Below are 23,687 nucleotides of genomic sequence, written 5' to 3' on the forward strand. Positions count from 1 at the left end.
ACACACAGACACACACACAGACCTTGAAGAACTTCCCCAGGGCGATGTAGTCCAGACCGTCAGAGCAGTTGAACACCACACACTGTTTGGCTACGGCTTTAGCCAAGTCTTTAGTTGTCTCAGTTTTACCTGTCCCAGCCGGGCCCTCGGGGGCCCCGCCCAAGTGCAGGTGCAGGGCCCCAAACAGGGTCCTAGAAGAGAAGGGAAAGAAACAGCATTTATATAAAAGTGATCCATGTTCGAGCACAGAGTTCAGGCTCTTAAAACCAGGTACTTTAGGTTGAGCTCGTTATGGTTGCCATGGTGATGTAACGTAAACGCAGCAGGAGCTAAAATACATCCAACAATTAACAAGGTCCAATTTTGTCTAAAGTCGGTCAAATTCGTCCATTTTCAAATCAAGTCAGAATGTGATCTTTTCCCTTTGTTGAATGTCCAGTAGAATCTCAGTCCTTGGTCATCGGAGCATTTTGTGTCGTCCAGTTCTTTGAGAGCTTTTTCACTTCTGCCAGGAGGAGGCGCCAGAGAGAGCTGCTTGTTGTGTCCATGGCAGGAGTCCTGAGGCCCAAACACAGAGTCCTGAGGCCCAAATAAAGAGTCATGAGGCCCAAATACAGAGTCCTGAGGCCCAAACACAGAGTCCTGAGGCCCAAACACAGAGTCATGAGGCCCAAACACAGAGTCCTGAGGCCCAAACACAGAGTCATGAGGCCCAAACACAGAGTCCTGAGGCCCAAATACAGAGGCCCGAGGCCCAAATACAGAGTCCTGAGGCCCAAATACAGAGTCCTGAGGCCCAAATACAGAGGCCCGAGGCCCAAATACAGAGGCCCGAGGCCCAAATACAGAGGCCCGAGGCCCAAACACAGAGTCCTGAGGCCCAAATACAGAGGCCCGAGGCCCAAACACAGAGTCCTGAGCCCAAATACAGAGTCTTGAGGCCCAAATACAGAGGCCCGAGGCCCAAATACAGAGGCCCGAGGCCCAAACACAGAGTCCTGAGGCCCAAATACAGAGACCCGAGGCCCAAACAGAGTCCTGAGGCCCAAATACTGAGGCCCAAATACAGAGGCCCGAGGCCCAAATACAGAGGCCCGAGGCCCAAACACAGAGTCCTGAGGCCCAAATACAGAGTCCTGAGGCCCAAATACAGAGTCCTGAGGCCCAAATACAGAGTCCTGAGGCCCAAATACAGAGTCCTGAGGCCCAAATACAGAGGCCCGAGGCCCAAATACAGAGGCCCGAGGCCCAAACACAGAGTCCTGAGGCCCAAATACAGAGGCCCGAGGCCCAAACACAGAGTCCTGAGCCCAAATACAGAGTCTTAAGGCCCAAACACAGAGTCCTGAGGCCCAAATACAGAGGCCCGAGGCCCAAACACAGAGTCCTGAGGCCCAAATACTGAGGCCCAAATACAGAGGCCCGAGGGCCAAATACAGAGTCCTGAGGCCCAAATACAGAGGCCCGAGGCCCAAACACAGAGTCCTGAGGCCCAAATACAGAGTCCTGAGGCCCAAACACCGAGGCCCGAGGCCCAAACACAGAGTCCTGAGGCCCAAACACAGAGTCCTGAGGCCCAAACACAGAGTCCTGAGGCCCAAACAGAGAGTCCTGAGGCCCAAACACAGAGGCCCGAGGCCCAAATACAGAGTCATGAGGCCCAAACACAGAGTCCTGAGGCCCAAACACAGAGTCCAGAGGCCCAAACACAGAGTCCTGAGGCCCAAATACAGAGTCATGAGGCCCAAATACAGAGGCCCGAGGCCCAAACAGTCATGAGGCCCAAACACAGAGTCCTGAGGCCCAAACACAGAGGCCCGAGGCCCAAATACAGAGGCCCGAGGCCCAAACACAGTCATGAGGCCCAAACACAGAGTCCTGAGGCCCAAACACAGAGGCCCGAGGCCCAAACACAGAGTCATGAGGCCCAAACACAGAGTCCTGAGGCCCAAACACAGAGTCCTGAGGCCCAAATAAAGAGTCATGAGGCCCAAATACAGAGGCCCGAGGCCCAAACACAGAGTCATGAGGCCCAAATACAGAGTCATGAGGCCCAAACACAGAGTCCTGAGGCCCAAACACAGAGTCATGAGGCCCAAACACAGAGTCCTGAGGCCCAAATACAGAGGCCCGAGGCCCAAATACAGAGTCCTGAGGCCCAAATACAGAGTCCTGAGGCCCAAATACAGAGGCCCGAGGCCCAAATACAGAGGCCCGAGGCCCAAATACAGAGGCCCGAGGCCCAAACACAGAGTCCTGAGGCCCAAATACAGAGGCCCGAGGCCCAAACACAGAGTCCTGAGCCCAAATACAGAGTCTTGAGGCCCAAATACAGAGGCCCGAGGCCCAAACACAGAGTCCCGAGGCCCAAATACAGAGGCCCGAGGCCCAAACACAGAGTCCTGAGGCCCAAATACTGAGGCCCAAATACAGAGGCCCGAGGCCCAAATACAGAGGCCCGAGGCCCAAACACAGAGTCCTGAGGCCCAAATACAGAGTCCTGAGGCCCAAATACAGAGTCCTGAGGCCCAAATACAGAGTCCTGAGGCCCAAATACAGAGTCCTGAGGCCCAAATACAGAGTCCTGAGGCCCAAATACAGAGGCCCGAGGCCCAAATACAGAGGCCCGAGGCCCAAATACAGAGGCCCGAGGCCCAAACACAGAGTCCTGAGGCCCAAATACAGAGGCCCGAGGCCCAAACACAGAGTCCTGAGCCCAAATACAGAGTCTTGAGGCCCAAACACAGAGTCCTGAGGCCCAAATACAGAGGCCCGAGGCCCAAACACAGAGTCCTGAGGCCCAAATACTGAGGCCCAAATACAGAGGCCCGAGGGCCAAATACAGAGTCCTGAGGCCCAAATACAGAGGCCCGAGGCCCAAACACAGAGTCCTGAGGCCCAAATACAGAGTCCTGAGGCCCAAACACCGAGGCCCGAGGCCCAAACACAGAGTCCTGAGGCCCAAACACAGAGTCCTGAGGCCCAAACACAGAGTCCTGAGGCCCAAACAGAGAGTCCTGAGGCCCAAACACAGAGGCCCGAGGCCCAAATACAGAGTCATGAGGCCCAAACACAGAGTCCTGAGGCCCAAATACAGAGTCATGAGGCCCAAATACAGAGGCCCGAGGCCCAAACAGTCATGAGGCCCAAACACAGAGTCCTGAGGCCCAAATACAGAGGCCCGAGGCCCAAACACAGTCATGAGGCCCAAACACAGAGTCCTGAGGCCCAAACACAGAGGCCCGAGGCCCAAATACAGAGGCCCGAGGCCCAAACACAGTCATGAGGCCCAAACACAGAGTCCTGAGGCCCAAACACAGAGGCCCGAGGCCCAAACACAGAGTCATGAGGCCCAAACACAGAGTCCTGAGGCCCAAATACAGAGTCATGAGGCCCAAATACAGAGTCTTTCTTTTATGGTTTTCTATATTATTATTTAGTATTAGTATTATTTGTGTTATTATCATGTGTAATACCAGCAGCAGTCAGTGGGGGGCTTGTAGTAATAGTATTTGCTGTAGTAGTATTAGTAGTAGTACTAGTAGTACTATGTAGCAGTATTACCTGTAGCAGCGGTCAGTGAGCGGCGTGATGACCAGACGAGGAGTGTTGCCCAGATACTCGTATCCGTACGACAGACCTGCGTTTATCATCTTTGTCTGGAGCTGGTTGTCCTGGTAACAGACAACAACACAGACACAACAGCACAGACACAACAGCACACACACAACAGCACAGACACAACAGCACAGACACAACAGCACACACACAACAGCACAGACACAACAGCACACACACAACAGCACAGACACAACAGCACACACACAACAGCACACACACAACAGCACAGACACAACAACACAGACACAGCGGGGGAACAGCTGACACGGGTGCCGCCATGTTTTTTGTGATTTACGCTAAATGCTTTGGGCGTGTTTCCGTCCCAGAATGCAAAGCACAAAGTTAAAGTGGTATTTATTGTGAAATCGACGTCATGATGAACGACATGAGCGGCGCCGAAACTAGTGGCGCTGACAATGAGCGAAAAGGGGGAGGGACATGCGTTCTGTCCTGGGATACCCTCTGACCCGGCGTCCCGACCCCCCTCGCTGTTGTACTAAACGTCCTGTCCTGGGATAAGCGCGAGTGAGAGCCTTTAGCCCACGTACCGTCCAGTAGTAGCGCAGTTGACTGAGCCACTCAAAGTCGTTCTGGTCGGCGACGCATTTCTGGACCAGAGTGGCCAGAACGTCCCGAGCGTGGACGTCCAGCACCACCAGCGCGCCGAGGGTCACGCGGTTCTGTTTGGACAGCTTCCCCCGGACCAGAGCCACAATGTCATGGATCTGCCGGTTGTTCTGCTGCAGGAGCGCCTCCATCGCCTGTCCAACACAACACGGGTCAGACGCTGAGATCCTGTGTGACCCAAGTGAGCGGAGACTTGACCAAGCAGCGAATGCACTCCACGCCATGGCCACGGTGAACCTGCAGCAACGCTCAACGGCCTGTAGAGGTCACGACTCAGCAAAGCCCCGATCATGAAACAAATATACAATAATAATAAAGGAAAGTATTCATTCCTCCAGAATTAATGTAGAAGTCACAAAACCACGACTTACAAGAGGAAACGCTTTATTATACGAAATAAATAAACATAGGAACGTAAACACTGAACTTTTACAGGTCCTCAGAGGCAACATTCTGTCATTCTAGTCATTCCTTCACTGATGACGACTACTTAACTATTTTAATTTCTACTCAGAAAAGTGAAATTCCTTCTGAATCCACATGTCCACCAGGGGGAGCCACTTACCAACAGTATCTAAAGATAAGATAAGATACACCTTTATTTGTCCACACATGGGGAAATTTCGGTGTTGCAACACAAGTAGATACAGAAGAAAAGAACAGATGACACTCTTAATAGAAAAAACTCAAAAGATAACAGTATTGCACATGGGTATGACAGTATTGCACATGGGTATGACAGTAATGCACATGGGTATGACAGTATTGCACATGGGTATGTTAGTATTGCACATGGTTAAGTCAGTATTGCACATGGGTATGACAGTATTGCACATGGGTATGACAGTATTGCACATGGGTATGACAGTATTGCACATGGGTATGACAGTATTGCACATGGGTATGACAGTATTGCACATGGGTATGACAGTAATGCACATGGGTATGACAGTATTGCACATGGGTATGACAGTATTGCACATGGGTATGACAGTATTGCACATGGGTATGACAGTAATGCACATGGGTATGTCAGTATTGCACATGGGTATGACAGTATTGCACATGGTTAAGTCAGTATTGCACATGGGTATGACAGTATTGCACATGGGTATGACAGTAATGCACATGGGTATGACAGTATTGCACATGGGTATGACAGTATTGCACATGGGTATGACAGTAATGCACATGGGTATGACAGTATTGCACATGGGTATGACAGTATTGCACATGGGTATGTCAGTATTGCACATGGGTATGACAGTATTGCACATGGTTAAGCCAGTATTGCACATGGGTATGACAGTATTGCACATGGTTAAGCCAGTATTGCACATGGGTATGACAGTATTGCACAAGGGTAAGTCAGTATTGCACATGGGCAAGTCAGTATTGCACATGGTTAAGTCAGTATTGCACATGGGTATGACAGTATTGCACATGGGTATGACAGTATTGCACATGGGTAAGTCAGTATTGCACATGGGTATGTCAGTATTGCACATGGGTATGACAGTATTGCACATGGGTATGACAGTATTGCACATGGGTAAGTCAGTATTGCACATGGGTATGACAGTATTGCACATGGGTATGACAGTATTGCACATGGGTAAGTCAGTGTTGCACATGGGTATGACAGTATTGCACATGGGTATGACAGTATTGCACATGGGTATGACAGTATTGCACATGGGTATGACAGTATTGCACATGGGTAAGTCAATATTGCACATGGGTATGACAGTATTGCACATGGGTATGACAGTATTGCACATGGGTAAGTCAGTATTGCACATGGGTATGACAGTATTGCACATGGGTAAGTCAGTATTGCACATGGGTATGATAGTATTGCACATGGGTAAGTCAGTATTGCACATGGGTATGACAGTTTCACTTTAAATTCACTGAAAGCGACATTGTAGATCTCATTATTGTCCCAGCACCAAAAACATTATACGCAGAATGATCGACTCATTTGGACAATACACTCTCCAAAGTCACATTATGGCTTCAGGGAGAACTTAAGAAAAACATCGACGACGTTGTTGAAGAAGCCGAGAGTGGAAGCGGCGTTTTCCTCAAAAGCGTTTGATGTCATTGATCTTAACACTCGTCACGGTCAGATGATGCGAGAGGATCTGAAGCCGATTGGTTCAGAAGATATTTGAATGAAAAGTCACACTAATACTAGTTAATCTGCCGTTAAAAGCGGTGTCCCACAGGGATCAAGTCTAGGCCCGCTACTGTTTATAATATATGTAAATGATTTCATCCGTTCCTCTAATATTCATCATAAAGACTTTTATTTCTATCTCAGAAGAACCCTCAGTATCTTCAAGACCCTGTCAAAGTGGACGAGTTATGGAAAGATGAGAAGATCAGACCAACAAACACGCGACATGTTCATCCTGCAGGAGCTCGTTTTGAACCAGGGTTAAACGTTTGAGAGGGCATCTGGCCTAACGCCGTCCCTCTGATGGGTGTGGCCCGTCCCTCTGATGGGTGTGGCCCGGTCCCTCTGATGGGTGTGGCCCGTCCCTCTGATGGGTGTGGCCCGTCCCTCTGATGGGTGTGGCCGGTCCCTCTGATGGGTGTGGTCCGTCCCTCTGATGGGTGTGGCCCGTCCCTCTGATGGGTATGGCCCGGTCCCTCTGATGGGTATGGCCCGGTCCCTCTGATAGGTGTGGCCCGTCCCTCTGATGGGTGTGGCCGGTCCCTCTGATGGGTGTGGCCCGTCCCTCTGATGGGTGTGGCCCGTCCCTCTGATGGGTATGGCCCGGTCCCTCTGATGGGTATGGCCCGGTCCCTCTGATGGGTGTGGCCCGTCCCTCTGATGGGTGTGGCCGGTCCCTCTGATGGGTGTGGTCCGTCCCTCTGATGGGTGTGGCCCGTCCCTCTGATGGGTATGGCCCGGTCCCTCTGATGGGTATGGCCCGGTCCCTCTGATAGGTGTGGCCCGTCCCTCTGATGGGTGTGGCCCGTCCCTCTGATGGGTGTGGCCCGTCCCTCTGATAGGTGTGGCCCATCCCTCTGATGGGTGTGGCCCGGTCCCTCTGATGGGTGTGGCCCGTCCCTCTGATGGGTGTGGCCCGTCCCTCTGATAGGTGTGGCCCGTCCCTCTGATAGGTGTGGCCCGTCCCTCTGATGGGTGTGGCCCGGTCCCTCTGATGGGTGTGGCCCGTCCCTCTGATGGGAGTGGCCCGTCCCTCTGATGGGTGTGGCCCGTCCCTCTGATGGGTGTGGCTCTGTGCTCTGTATCGTCATGTATATCATCATGACACCGATATTATGTCACGTGTTTAAACTTATTGGTAAGTTGAGGTTTAATTATCGGACAAATACAAAACTGCAGAAATTGTCAGTCATTTTTGCGGTAAATTAAATACTCGATATTCAAATGAAGCGTCGAAACAACGTTCACAATATTATCAATAATTCAATCATCGTGTTCATTATGGATCTTTGTGTTGGGGGCGTGTCACCGTGGCAACGCGCCACACAAACACAGGAAACTGCCACGTAACACTACAGGAAGTACAAAAACGGACAACAAAGCTTTCACTTGGTGTTGCCCTCTGGTGGTGAGTGCTGGAGGCGACAGCACATGTGCCAGCGGGAGCCTCTGACAGTTTGCTGCATGTCATCCCTTCTCTCTCGCCCCCATTTCACGCTGAACCGTGTGAGATAAAGTCTAAGTTAAAGTCTCTGCGCTTTTTGACATTTTATTATCAACACAAGCGTTCATGGGCGTGTTTAGGCAGGGACAGACCTGAGGACGAGGGACAGACCTGAGGACGAGGGATAGACCTGAGGACGAGGGACAGACCTGAGGACGGGGGACAGATCTGAGGACGGGGGACAGATCTGTGGACGGGGGACAGATCTGAGGACGGGGGACAGATCTGTGGACGGGGGACAGATCTGAGGACGAGGGACAGATCTGACGACGAGGGACAGAACTGAGGAAGAGGGACGGGGGACGGATCTGAGGAAGAGGGACAAATCTGCGGACGGGGGACAGACCCGAGTACGAAGGACCGATCACTCCCCCCGTGTGGGGGGTTGTGGAGGTCTGTGGATGGGGAGAGAGGCTGTTGCCATGGAAACAGGGGATGCTGCCGAGGAGGATGTTGGCGCCATGGTTACGCTGGACCAGTAAAAAGAGTTTGATCCAGCGAGACTGCGGCAGGAATGAAGACAAGCGCCGGGAGCCTGAGCGCTGTCACAGGGAAGAGTCACGTCATGAGCACCAGATCCAGATCTCACAAACGTAACTCTCTCTAGATCCAGGTCTCACAGATGTAACTGTCTCTAGATCCAGGTCTCACAGATGTAACTCTCTCTAGATTCAGATCTCACAGATGTTACTGTCTCTAGATTCAGGTCTCACAGATGTAACTCTCTCTAGATCCAGGTCTCACAGATGTTACTGTCTCTAGATTCAGGTCTCACAGATGTAACTCTCTCTAGATCCAGGTCTCACAGATTTAACTCTCTCTAGATCCAGATCTCACAGATTTAACTCTCTCTAGATTCAGATCTCACAGATTTAACTCTCTCTAGATCGAGGTCTCACAGATGTAACTCTCTCTAGATCCAGGTCTCACAGATGTTACTCTCTCTAGATCCAGGTCTCACAGATGTAACTCTCTCTAGATTCAGGTCTCACAGATGTAACTCTCTCTAGATCCAGGTCTCACAGATTTAACTCTCTCTAGATCCAGATCTCACAGATGTAACTCTCTCTAGATCCAGATCTCACAGATGTAACTCTCTCTAGATCCAGGTCTCACTGATGTAACTCTCTCTAGATCCAGGTCTCACAGATTTAACTCTCTCTAGATCCAGGTCTCACAGAGGTAACTCTCTCTAGATCCAGGTATCACAGATGTAACTCTCTCTAGATCCAGATCTCACAGATATAACTCTCTCTAGATCCAGGTCTCACTGATGTAACTCTCTCTAGATCCAGATCTCACAGATTTAACTCTCTGTAGATCCAGGTCTCACAGATGTAACTGTCTCTGGATCCGGGTCTCACAGATGTAACTCTCTCTAGATCCAGGTCTCACAGATGTAACTCTTTCTAGATTCAGGTCTCACAGATGTAACTCTCTGTAGATCCAGGTCTCACAGATGTAACTGTCTCTGGATCCGGGTCTCACAGATGTAACTCTCTCTAGATCCAGATCTCACAGATGTAACTCTCTCTAGATCCAGGTCTCACAGATGTAACTTTCTCTAGATCCAGCTCTCACTGATGTAACTGTCTCTAGATTCAGGTCTCACAGATGTAACTCTCTCTAGATCCAGGTCTCACAGATGTTACTGTCTCTAGATTCAGGTCTCACAGATGTAACTCTCTCTAGATCCAGGTCTCACAGATGTAACTCTCTCTAGATTCAGATCTCACAGATGTTACTGTCTCTAGATTCAGGTCTCACAGATGTTACTCTCTCTAGATCCAGGTCTCACAGATGTTACTGTCTCTAGATTCAGGTCTCACAGATGTAACTCTCTCTAGATCCAGGTCTCACAGATTTAACTCTCTCTAGATCCAGATCTCACAGATTTAACTCTCTCTAGATTCAGATCTCACAGATTTAACTCTCTCTAGATCGAGGTCTCACAGATGTAACTCTCTCTAGATCCAGGTCTCACAGATGTTACTCTCTCTAGATCCAGGTCTCACAGATGTAACTCTCTCTAGATTCAGATCTCACAGATGTAACTCTCTCTAGATCCAGGTCTCACAGATTTAACTCTCTCTAGATCCAGATCTCACAGATGTAACTCTCTCTAGATCCAGATCTCACAGATGTAACTCTCTCTAGATCCAGGTCTCACTGATGTAACTCTCTCTAGATCCAGGTCTCACAGATTTAACTCTCTCTAGATCCAGGTCTCACAGAGGTAACTCTCTCTAGATCCAGGTCTCACAGATGTAACTCTCTCTAGATCCAGATCTCACAGATATAACTCTCTCTAGATCCAGGTCTCACTGATGTAACTCTCTCTAGATCCAGATCTCACAGATTTAACTCTCTGTAGATCCAGGTCTCACAGATGTAACTGTCTCTGGATCCGGGTCTCACAGATGTAACTCTCTCTAGATCCAGGTCTCACAGATGTAACTCTTTCTAGATTCAGGTCTCACAGATGTAACTCTCTCTAGATCCAGGTCTCACAGATTTAACTCTCTCTAGATTCAGATCTCACAGATGTAACTCTCTCTAGATCCAGATCTCACAGATGTAACTCTCTCTAGATCCAGGTCTCACAGATGTAACTTTCTCTAGATCCAGCTCTCACTGATGCAACGCTCTCTAGATTCAGGTCTCACAGATGTAACTCTCTCTAGATTCAGGTCTCACAGATGTAACTCTCTCTAGATCCAGGTCTCACAGATTTAACTCTCTCTAGATCCAGATCTCACAGATGTAACTCTCTCTAGATCCAGATCTCACAGATGTAACTCTCTCTAGATCCAGGTATCACTGATGTAACTCTCTCTAGATCCAGGTCTCACAGAGGTAACTCTCTATAGATCCAGGTCTCACAGATGTAACTCTCTCTAGATCCAGATCTCACAGATATAACTCTCTCTAGATCCAGGTCTCACTGATGTAACTCTCTCTAGATCCAGATCTCACAGATTTAACTCTCTGTAGATCCAGGTCTCACAGATGTAACTGTCTCTGGATCCGGGTCTCACAGATGTAACTCTCTCTAGATCCAGGTCTCACAGATGTAACTCTTTCTAGATTCAGGTCTCACAGATGTAACTCTCTCTAGATCCAGGTCTCACAGATTTAACTCTCTCTAGATTCAGATCTCACAGATGTAACTCTCTCTAGATCCAGATCTCACAGATGTAACTCTCTCTAGATCCAGGTCTCACAGATGTAACTTTCTCTAGATCCAGCTCTCACTGATGTAACTGTCTCTAGATTCAGGTCTCACAGATGTAACTCTCTCTAGATCCAGGTCTCACAGATGTTACTGTCTCTAGATTCAGGTCTCACAGATGTAACTCTCTCTAGATCCAGGTCTCACAGATGTAACTCTCTCTAGATTCAGATCTCACAGATGTTACTGTCTCTAGATTCAGGTCTCACAGATGTAACTCTCTCTAGATCCAGGTCTCACAGATGTTACTGTCTCTAGATTCAGGTCTCACAGATGTAACTCTCTCTAGATCCAGGTCTCACAGATTTAACTCTCTCTAGATCCAGATCTCACAGATTTAACTCTCTCTAGATTCAGATCTCACAGATTTAACTCTCTCTAGATCGAGGTCTCACAGATGTAACTCTCTCTAGATCCAGGTCTCACAGATGTTACTCTCTCTAGATCCAGGTCTCACAGATGTAACTCTCTCTAGATTCAGATCTCACAGATGTAACTCTCTCTAGATTCAGGTCTCACAGATGTAACTCTCTCTAGATCCAGGTCTCACAGATTTAACTCTCTCTAGATCCAGATCTCACAGATGTAACTCTCTCTAGATCCAGATCTCACAGATGTAACTCTCTCTAGATCCAGGTCTCACTGATGTAACTCTCTCTAGATCCAGGTCTCACAGATTTAACTCTCTCTAGATCCAGGTCTCACAGAGGTAACTCTCTCTAGATCCAGGTCTCACAGATGTAACTCTCTCTAGATCCAGATCTCACAGATATAACTCTCTCTAGATCCAGGTCTCACTGATGTAACTCTCTCTAGATCCAGATCTCACAGATTTAACTCTCTGTAGATCCAGGTCTCACAGATGTAACTGTCTCTGGATCCGGGTCTCACAGAGGTAACTCTCTCTAGATCCAGGTATCACAGATGTAACTCTCTCTAGATCCAGATCTCACAGATATAACTCTCTCTAGATCCAGGTCTCACTGATGTAACTCTCTCTAGATCCAGATCTCACAGATTTAACTCTCTGTAGATCCAGGTCTCACAGATGTAACTGTCTCTGGATCCGGGTCTCACAGATGTAACTCTCTCTAGATCCAGGTCTCACAGATGTAACTCTTTCTAGATTCAGGTCTCACAGATGTAACTCTCTGTAGATCCAGGTCTCACAGATGTAACTGTCTCTGGATCCGGGTCTCACAGATGTAACTCTCTCTAGATCCAGATCTCACAGATGTAACTCTCTCTAGATCCAGGTCTCACAGATGTAACTTTCTCTAGATCCAGCTCTCACTGATGTAACTGTCTCTAGATTCAGGTCTCACAGATGTAACTCTCTCTAGATCCAGGTCTCACAGATGTTACTGTCTCTAGATTCAGGTCTCACAGATGTAACTCTCTCTAGATCCAGGTCTCACAGATGTAACTCTCTCTAGATTCAGATCTCACAGATGTTACTGTCTCTAGATTCAGGTCTCACAGATGTTACTCTCTCTAGATCCAGGTCTCACAGATGTTACTGTCTCTAGATTCAGGTCTCACAGATGTAACTCTCTCTAGATCCAGGTCTCACAGATTTAACTCTCTCTAGATCCAGATCTCACAGATTTAACTCTCTCTAGATTCAGATCTCACAGATTTAACTCTCTCTAGATCGAGGTCTCACAGATGTAACTCTCTCTAGATCCAGGTCTCACAGATGTTACTCTCTCTAGATCCAGGTCTCACAGATGTAACTCTCTCTAGATTCAGATCTCACAGATGTAACTCTCTCTAGATCCAGGTCTCACAGATTTAACTCTCTCTAGATCCAGATCTCACAGATGTAACTCTCTCTAGATCCAGATCTCACAGATGTAACTCTCTCTAGATCCAGGTCTCACTGATGTAACTCTCTCTAGATCCAGGTCTCACAGATTTAACTCTCTCTAGATCCAGGTCTCACAGAGGTAACTCTCTCTAGATCCAGGTCTCACAGATGTAACTCTCTCTAGATCCAGATCTCACAGATATAACTCTCTCTAGATCCAGGTCTCACTGATGTAACTCTCTCTAGATCCAGATCTCACAGATTTAACTCTCTGTAGATCCAGGTCTCACAGATGTAACTGTCTCTGGATCCGGGTCTCACAGATGTAACTCTCTCTAGATCCAGGTCTCACAGATGTAACTCTTTCTAGATTCAGGTCTCACAGATGTAACTCTCTCTAGATCCAGGTCTCACAGATTTAACTCTCTCTAGATTCAGATCTCACAGATGTAACTCTCTCTAGATCCAGATCTCACAGATGTAACTCTCTCTAGATCCAGGTCTCACAGATGTAACTTTCTCTAGATCCAGCTCTCACTGATGCAACGCTCTCTAGATTCAGGTCTCACAGATGTAACTCTCTCTAGATTCAGGTCTCACAGATGTAACTCTCTCTAGATCCAGGTCTCACAGATTTAACTCTCTCTAGATCCAGATCTCACAGATGTAACTCTCTCTAGATCCAGATCTCACAGATGTAACTCTCTCTAGATCCAGGTATCACTGATGTAACTCTCTCTAGATCCAGGTCTCACAGAGGTAACTCTCTATAGATCCAGGTCTCACAGATGTAACTCTCTCTAGATCCAGATCTCACAGATATAACTCTCTCTAGATCCAGGTCTCACTGATGTAACTCTCTCTAGATCCAGATCTCACAGATTTAACTCTCTGTAGATCCAGGTCTCACAGATGTAACTGTCTCTGGATCCGGGTCTCACAGATGTAACTCTCTCTAGATCCAGGTCTCACAGATGTAACTCTTTCTAGATTCAGGTCTCACAGATGTAACTCTCTCTAGATCCAGGTCTCACAGATTTAACTCTCTCTAGATTCAGATCTCACAGATGTAACTCTCTCTAGATCCAGATCTCACAGATGTAACTCTCTCTAGATCCAGGTCTCACAGATGTAACTTTCTCTAGATCCAGCTCTCACTGATGTAACTGTCTCTAGATTCAGGTCTCACAGATGTAACTCTCTCTAGATCCAGGTCTCACAGATGTTACTGTCTCTAGATTCAGGTCTCACAGATGTAACTCTCTCTAGATCCAGGTCTCACAGATGTAACTCTCTCTAGATTCAGATCTCACAGATGTTACTGTCTCTAGATTCAGGTCTCACAGATGTAACTCTCTCTAGATCCAGGTCTCACAGATGTTACTGTCTCTAGATTCAGGTCTCACAGATGTAACTCTCTCTAGATCCAGGTCTCACAGATTTAACTCTCTCTAGATCCAGATCTCACAGATTTAACTCTCTCTAGATTCAGATCTCACAGATTTAACTCTCTCTAGATCGAGGTCTCACAGATGTAACTCTCTCTAGATCCAGGTCTCACAGATGTTACTCTCTCTAGATCCAGGTCTCACAGATGTAACTCTCTCTAGATTCAGATCTCACAGATGTAACTCTCTCTAGATTCAGGTCTCACAGATGTAACTCTCTCTAGATCCAGGTCTCACAGATTTAACTCTCTCTAGATCCAGATCTCACAGATGTAACTCTCTCTAGATCCAGATCTCACAGATGTAACTCTCTCTAGATCCAGGTCTCACTGATGTAACTCTCTCTAGATCCAGGTCTCACAGATTTAACTCTCTCTAGATCCAGGTCTCACAGAGGTAACTCTCTCTAGATCCAGGTCTCACAGATGTAACTCTCTCTAGATCCAGATCTCACAGATATAACTCTCTCTAGATCTAGGTCTCACTGATGTAACTCTCTCTAGATCCAGATCTCACAGATTTAACTCTCTGTAGATCCAGGTCTCACAGATGTAACTGTCTCTGGATCCGGGTCTCACAGATGTAACTCTCTCTAGATCCAGGTCTCACAGATGTAACTCTTTCTAGATTCAGGTCTCACAGATGTAACTCTCTCTAGATCCAGGTCTCACAGATTTAACTCTCTCTAGATTCAGATCTCACAGATGTAACTCTCTCTAGATCCAGATCTCACAGATGTAACTCTCTCTAGATCCAGGTCTCACAGATGTAACTTTCTCTAGATCCAGCTCTCACTGATGTAACTGTCTCTAGATTCAGGTCTCACAGATGTAACTCTCTCTAGATCCAGGTCTCACAGATGTTACTGTCTCTAGATTCAGGTCTCACAGATGTAACTCTCTCTAGATCCAGGTCTCACAGATGTAACTCTCTCTAGATTCAGATCTCACAGATGTTACTGTCTCTAGATTCAGGTCTCACAGATGTAACTCTCTCTAGATCCAGGTCTCACAGATGTTACTGTCTCTAGATTCAGGTCTCACAGATGTAACTCTCTCTAGATCCAGGTCTCACAGATTTAACTCTCTCTAGATCCAGATCTCACAGATTTAACTCTCTCTAGATTCAGATCTCACAGATTTAACTCTCTCTAGATCCAGGTCTCACAGATGTTACTCTCTCTAGATCCAGGTCTCACAGATGTAACTCTCTCTAGATTCAGATCTCACAGATGTAACTCTCTCTAGATCCAGGTCTCACAGATTTAACTCTCTCTAGATCCAGATCTCACAGATGTAACTCTCTCTAGATCCAGATCTCACAGATGTAACTCTCTCTAGATCCAGGTCTCACTGATGTAACTCTCTCTAGATCCAGGTCTCACAGATTTAACTCTCTCTAGATCCAGGTCTCACAGAGGTAACTCTCTCTAGATCCAGGTCTCACAGATGTAACTCTCTCTAGATCCAGATCTCACAGATATAACTCTCTCTAGATCCAGGTCTCACTGATGTAACTCTCTCTAGATCCAGATCTCACAGATTTAACTCTCTGTAGATCCAGGTCTCACAGATGTAACTGTCTCTGGATCCGGGTCTCACAGATGTAACTCTCTCTAGATCCAGGTCTCACAGATGTAACTCTTTCTAGATTCAGGTCTCACAGATGTAACTCTCTCTAGATCCAGGTCTCACAGATTTAACTCTCTCTAGATTCAGATCTCACAGATGTAACTCTCTCTAGATCCAGATCTCACAGATGTAACTCTCTCTAGATCCAGGTCTCACAGATGTAACTTTCTCTAGATCCAGCTCTCACTGATGTAACGCTCTCTAGATTCAGGTCTCACAGATGTAACTCTCTCTAGATTCAGGTCTCACAGATTTAACTCTCTCTAGATCCAGGTCTCACAGATTTAACTCTCTCTAGATCCAGATCTCACAGATGTAACTCTCTTTAGATCCAGATCTCACAGATGTAACTCTCTCTAGATCCAGGTATCACTGATGTAACTCTCTCTAGATCCAGGTCTCACAGATTTAACTCTCTCTAGATCCAGGTCTCACAGAGGTAACTCTCTCTAGATCCAGGTCTCACAGATGTAACTCTCTCTAGATCCAGATCTCACAGATATAACTCTCTCTAGATCCACGTCTCACTGATGTAACTCTCTCTAGATCCAGATCTCACAGATTTAACTCTCTGTAGATCCAGGTCTCACAGATGTAACTGTCTCTGGATCCGGGTCTCACAGATGTAACTCTCTCTAGATCCAGGTCTCACAGATGTAACTCTTTCTAGATTCAGGTCTCACAGATGTAACTCTCTCTAGATCCAGGTCTCACAGATTTAACTCTCTCTAGATTCAGATCTCACAGATGTAACTCTCTCTAGATCCAGATCTCACAGATGTAACTCTCTCTAGATCCAGGTCTCACAGATGTAACTTTCTCTAGATCCAGCTCTCACTGATGTAACGCTCTCTGGATCCAGGTCTCACAGATTTAACTCTCCTGGATCCAGATCTCACAGATGTAACTCTCTCTAGATCCAGATCTCACAGATGTAACTCTCTCTAGATCCAGGTCTCACAGATGTAACTCTCTCTAGATCCAGGTCTCACAGATATAACTCTCTCTAGATCCAGGTCTCACAGATGTAACTCTCTCTAGATCCAGATCTCACAGATGTAACTCTCTCTAGATCCAGGTCTCACAGATGTAACTGTCTCTGGATCCGGGTCTCACAGATGTAACTCTCTCTAGATCCAGGTCTCACAGATGTAACTCTTTCTAGATTCAGGTCTCACAGATGTAACTCTCTCTAGATCCAGGTCTCACAGATTTAACTCTCTCTAGATTCAGATCTCACAGATGTAACTCTCTCTAGATCCAGATCTCACAGATGTAACTCTCTCTAGATCCAGGTCTCACAGATGTAACTTTCTCTAGATCCAGCTCTCACTGATGTAACTGTCTCTAGATTCAGGTCTCACAGATGTAACTCTCTCTAGATCCAGGTCTCACAGATGTTACTGTCTCTAGATTCAGGTCTCACAGATGTAACTCTCTCTAGATCCAGGTCTCACAGATGTAACTCTCTCTAGATTCAGATCTCACAGATGTTACTGTCTCTAGATTCAGGTCTCACAGATGTAACTCTCTCTAGATCCAGGTCTCACAGATGTTACTGTCTCTAGATTCAGGTCTCACAGATGTAACTCTCTCTAGATCCAGGTCTCACAGATTTAACTCTCTCTAGATCCAGATCTCACAGATTTAACTCTCTCTAGATTCAGATCTCACAGATTTAACTCTCTCTAGATCGAGGTCTCACAGATGTAACTCTCTCTAGATCCAGGTCTCACAGATGTTACTCTCTCTAGATCCAGGTCTCACAGATGTAACTCTCTCTAGATTCAGATCTCACAGATGTAACTCTCTCTAGATTCAGGTCTCACAGATGTAACTCTCTCTAGATCCAGGTCTCACAGATTTAACTCTCTCTAGATCCAGATCTCACAGATGTAACTCTCTCTAGATCCAGATCTCACAGATGTAACTCTCTCTAGATCCAGGTCTCACTGATGTAACTCTCTCTAGATCCAGGTCTCACAGATTTAACTCTCTCTAGATCCAGGTCTCACAGAGGTAACTCTCTCTAGATCCAGATCTCACAGATGTAACTCTCTCTAGATCCAGGTCTCACAGATGTAACTTTCTCTAGATCCAGCTCTCACTGATGTAACTGTCTCTAGATTCAGGTCTCACAGATGTAACTCTCTCTAGATCCAGGTCTCACAGATGTTACTGTCTCTAGATTCAGGTCTCACAGATGTAACTCTCTCTAGATCCAGGTCTCACAGATGTAACTCTCTCTAGATTCAGATCTCACAGATGTTACTGTCTCTAGATTCAGGTCTCACAGATGTAACTCTCTCTAGATCCAGGTCTCACAGATGTTACTGTCTCTAGATTCAGGTCTCACAGATGTAACTCTCTCTAGATCCAGGTCTCACAGATTTAACTCTCTCTAGATCCAGATCTCACAGATTTAACTCTCTCTAGATTCAGATCTCACAGATTTAACTCTCTCTAGATCGAGGTCTCACAGATGTAACTCTCTCTAGATCCAGGTCTCACAGATGTTACTCTCTCTAGATCCAGGTCTCACAGATGTAACTCTCTCTAGATTCAGATCTCACAGATGTAACTCTCTCTAGATCCAGGTCTCACAGATTTAACTCTCTCTAGATCCAGATCTCACAGATGTAACTCTCTCTAGATCCAGATCTCACAGATGTAACTCTCTCTAGATCCAGGTCTCACTGATGTAACTCTCTCTAGATCCAGGTCTCACAGATTTAACTCTCTCTAGATCCAGGTCTCACAGAGGTAACTCTCTCTAGATCCAGGTCTCACAGATGTAACTCTCTCTAGATCCAGATCTCACAGATATAACTCTCTCTAGATCCAGGTCTCACTGATGTAACTCTCTCTAGATCCAGATCTCACAGATTTAACTCTCTGTAGATCCAGGTCTCACAGATGTAACTGTCTCTGGATCCGGGTCTCACAGATGTAACTCTCTCTAGATCCAGGTCTCACAGATGTAACTCTTTCTAGATTCAGGTCTCACAGATGTAACTCTCTCTAGATCCAGGTCTCACAGATTTAACTCTCTCTAGATTCAGATCTCACAGATGTAACTCTCTCTAGATCCAGATCTCACAGATGTAACTCTCTCTAGATCCAGGTCTCACAGATGTAACTTTCTCTAGATCCAGCTCTCACTGATGTAACGCTCTCTAGATTCAGGTCTCACAGATGTAACTCTCTCTAGATTCAGGTCTCACAGATTTAACTCTCTCTAGATCCAGGTCTCACAGATTTAACTCTCTCTAGATCCAGATCTCACAGATGTAACTCTCTTTAGATCCAGATCTCACAGATGTAACTCTCTCTAGATCCAGGTATCACTGATGTAACTCTCTCTAGATCCAGGTCTCACAGATTTAACTCTCTCTAGATCCAGGTCTCACAGAGGTAACTCTCTCTAGATCCAGGTCTCACAGATGTAACTCTCTCTAGATCCAGATCTCACAGATATAACTCTCTCTAGATCCACGTCTCACTGATGTAACTCTCTCTAGATCCAGATCTCACAGATTTAACTCTCTGTAGATCCAGGTCTCACAGATGTAACTGTCTCTGGATCCGGGTCTCACAGATGTAACTCTCTCTAGATCCAGGTCTCACAGATGTAACTCTTTCTAGATTCAGGTCTCACAGATGTAACTCTCTCTAGATCCAGGTCTCACAGATTTAACTCTCTCTAGATTCAGATCTCACAGATGTAACTCTCTCTAGATCCAGATCTCACAGATGTAACTCTCTCTAGATCCAGGTCTCACAGATGTAACTTTCTCTAGATCCAGCTCTCACTGATGTAACGCTCTCTGGATCCAGGTCTCACAGATTTAACTCTCCTGGATCCAGATCTCACAGATGTAACTCTCTCTAGATCCAGATCTCACAGATGTAACTCTCTCTAGATCCAGGTCTCACAGATGTAACTCTCTCTAGATCCAGGTCTCACAGATGTAACTCTCTCTAGATCCAGGTCTCACAGATGTAACTCTCTCTAGATCCAGGTCTCACAGATGTAACTCTCTCTAGATCCAGGTCTCACAGATGTAACTCTCTCTAGATCCAGATCTCACAGATGTAACTCTCTCTAGATCCAGGTCTCACAGATGTAACTTTCTCTAGATCCAGCTCTCACTGATGTAACTGTCTCTAGATTCAGGTCTCACAGATGTAACTCTCTCTAGATCCAGGTCTCACAGATGTTACTGTCTCTAGATTCAGGTCTCACAGATGTAACTCTCTCTAGATCCAGGTCTCACAGATGTAACTCTCTCTAGATTCAGATCTCACAGATGTTACTGTCTCTAGATTCAGGTCTCACAGATGTAACTCTCTCTAGATCCAGGTCTCACAGATGTTACTGTCTCTAGATTCAGGTCTCACAGATGTAACTCTCTCTAGATCCAGGTCTCACAGATTTAACTCTCTCTAGATCCAGATCTCACAGATTTAACTCTCTCTAGATTCAGATCTCACAGATTTAACTCTCTCTAGATCGAGGTCTCACAGATGTAACTCTCTCTAGATCCAGGTCTCACAGATGTTACTCTCTCTAGATCCAGGTCTCACAGATGTAACTCTCTCTAGATTCAGGTCTCACAGATGTAACTCTCTCTAGATCCAGGTCTCACAGATTTAACTCTCTCTAGATCCAGATCTCACAGATGTAACTCTCTCTAGATCCAGATCTCACAGATGTAACTCTCTCTAGATCCAGGTCTCACTGATGTAACTCTCTCTAGATCCAGGTCTCACAGATTTAACTCTCTCTAGATCCAGGTCTCACAGAGGTAACTCTCTCTAGATCCAGGTCTCACAGATGTAACTCTCTCTAGATCCAGATCTCACAGATGTAACTCTCTCTAGATCCAGGTCTCACTGATGTAACTCTCTCTAGATCCAGATCTCACAGATTTAACTCTCTGTAGATCCAGGTCTCACAGATGTAACTGTCTCTAGATCCGGGTCTCACAGATGTAACTCTTTCTAGATTCAGGTCTCACAGATGTAACTCTCTCTAGATCCAGGTCTCACAGATTTAACTCTCTCTAGATTCAGATCTCACAGATGTAACTCTCTCTAGATCCAGATCTCACAGATGTAACTCTCTCTAGATCCAGGTCTCACAGATGTAACTTTCTCTAGATCCAGCTCTCACTGATGTAACGCTCTCTGGATCCAGGTCTCACAGATTTAACTCTCCTGGATCCAGATCTCACAGATGTAACTCTCTCTAGATCCAGGTCTCACAGATGTAACTCTCTCTAGATCCAGGTCTCACAGATGTAACTCTCTCTAGATCCAGGTCTCACAGATGTAACTCTCTCTAGATCCAGGTCTCACAGATGTAACTTTCTCTAGATCCAGCTCTCACTGATGTAACGCTCTCTGGATCCAGGTCTCACAGATTTAACTCTCCTGGATCCAGATCTCACAGATTTAACTCTCCTGGATCCAGGTCTCACAGATGTAACTCTCTCTAGATCCAGGTCTCACAGATGTAACTCTCTCTAGATCCAGGTCTCACAGATGTAACTCTCTCTAGATCCAGGTCTCACAGATGTAACTCTCTCTAGATCCAGGTCTCACAGATGTAACTCTCTCTAGATCCAGGTCTCACAGATTTAACTCTCTCTAGATCCAGGTCTCACAGAGGTAACTCTCTCTAGATCCAGGTCTCACAGATGTAACTCTCTCTAGATCCAGGTCTCACAGATGTAACTCTCTCTAGATCCAGGTCTCACAGATGTAACTCTCTCTAGATCCAGGTCTCACAGATGTAACTCTCTCTAGATCCAGGTCTCACAGATGTAACTCTCTCTAGATCCAGGTCTCACAGACGTAAGTCTCGTCACTAGAAAGAGTGCAGTATATGTAGCAATACAAGAAGGAATGCAGAAAATACCATATTTTTTAGTATTTGTATGTAGTATCTGTATGTAGTATTTGTATGTAGCATTGTATGTAGTATTGTATGTAGTATTGTATGTAGTATTTATATGTAGCATTGTATGTAGTATTGTATGTAGTATTGTATGTAGTATTTGTATGTAGTATTGTATGTAGTATTGTATGTAGTATTTGTATGTAGTATTGTATGTAGTATTGCATGTAGTATTGCATGTAGTATTGTATGTAGTATTGCACGTAATATTTGCATGTGAGTATTTGCACGTAGTATTTGCACGTGAGTATTTGCACGTAGTATTTGCACGTAGTATTTGCACGTGAGTATTTGCACGTGAGTATTGAGCGTGAAAGAGTAACATCAATAAAAAGTGTTGCTTTGATCACAAATCCAAATGATTTGAATCCAGTTTTGATTGACGTTCTGGATTCCTCCAGAAGCGCGAACATCAGAGAAAAGATCTGTTTATTTCTGCAGCTTTTACACAGAATGAACCTGATGGAGACAAAGGTTCCATGAACTCACCCCGTGTCCAGACTCGATGGCCTTGTGGACGTCCTGAGTCCAGAAGACCTGGGACACACACAGAACCGCCTGACCGGGCCAGGCTCGGACCCAGTTCATCCTCGGCTCTTTGGGATGGGCCACGATGGCGTCTGCGATCTCCTGCAGAAGCACAAACACCTTCATTGGAACATGGTCTGCCAAAGGTCAGGAAGCCTCTGTCCATCAGGCCTTTGTGGTCTGACCGCCTGAAACGTCCCCGTTCTTCTGCTGAGACCATAACAGCACAAGCGCTTATTGTGGAACTTTTCTCTTTAGAACCTTTTCCAGTGTCAAAGTTCTTTTGTGTTTGAAGTTCTCAAGACGAGGAGGCGGCCCGGCGAGGGGAGAGGGGAGGCGGCCCGGCGAGGGGAGAGGGGAGGCGGCCCGGCGAGGGGAGAGGGGAGGCGGCCTGGCGAGGGGAGAGGGGAGGCGGCCCGGCGAGGGGAGAGGGGAGGCGGCCCGGCGAGGGGAGAGGGGAGGCGGCCCGGCGAGGGGAGAGGGGAGGCGGCCCGGCGAGGGGAGAAGGGAGGCGGCCTGGCGAGGGGAGAGGGGAGGCGGCCCGGCGAGGGGAGAGGGGAGGCGGCCCGGGGAGGGGAGAGGGGAGGCGGCCCGGCGAGGGGAGAGGGGAGGCGGCCCGGAGAGGGGAGAAGGGAGGCGGCCTGGCGAGGGGAGAGGGGAGGCGGCCTGGCGAGGGGAGAGGGGAGGCGGCCCGGAGAGGGGAGAGGGGAGGCGGCCCGGGGAGGGGAGAGGGGAGGCGGCCCGGCGAGGGGAGAGGGGAGGCGGCCCGGCGAGGGGAGAAGGGAGGCGGCCTGGCGAGGGGAGAGGGGAGGCGGCCTGGCGAGGGGAGAGGGGAGGCGGCCCGGAGAGGGGAGAGGGGAGGCGGCCCGGGGAGGGGAGAAGGGAGGCGGCCTGGCGAGGGGAGAGGGGAGGCGGCCCGGGGAGGGGAGAGGCGGCGAGGGGAGAGGGGAGGCGGCCCGGCGAGGGGAGAAGGGAGGCGGCCCGGCGAGGAGAGAGGGGAGGCGGCCCGGGGAGGAGAAACCGCTGCGGGGCAAAAATGATTCAGAAGCATTTGCCATCTATAAATAAGACATGGCTTGTGCTGCTGAGGCCCGGGACCATCAGTGAGGCCCGGGACCATCGGTGAGGCCCGGGACCATCGG

The 23,687-nt window shown here is 47.3% G+C and overlaps 1 protein-coding gene across 1 annotated transcript in view; it reads right to left on the reverse strand.

Annotated features, from left to right (window-relative positions):
- Positions 1 to 23,687, reverse strand: part of dnah7 (dynein, axonemal, heavy chain 7) — a 199,295-nt gene that overhangs the window by 148,064 nt on the left and 27,544 nt on the right. Inside the window, exons 20-23 of the mRNA XM_072443992.1 lie at positions 22,507 to 22,647; positions 4,170 to 4,382; positions 3,565 to 3,674; positions 23 to 191 (exon numbers count right to left, since the gene is read on the reverse strand). Of these exons, the coding sequence (XP_072300093.1) occupies positions 23 to 191; positions 3,565 to 3,674; positions 4,170 to 4,382; positions 22,507 to 22,647 (633 nt within the window). The remainder of the gene's footprint in view (positions 1 to 22; positions 192 to 3,564; positions 3,675 to 4,169; positions 4,383 to 22,506; positions 22,648 to 23,687) is intronic.

This window comes from Eucyclogobius newberryi, unplaced genomic scaffold, assembly GCF_026437365.1.
Source record: "Eucyclogobius newberryi isolate DKJ021-1_F unplaced genomic scaffold, fEucNew1.0.hap1 SCAF_14, whole genome shotgun sequence".
Classification (NCBI taxonomy): domain Eukaryota; kingdom Metazoa; phylum Chordata; class Actinopteri; order Gobiiformes; family Gobiidae; genus Eucyclogobius; species Eucyclogobius newberryi.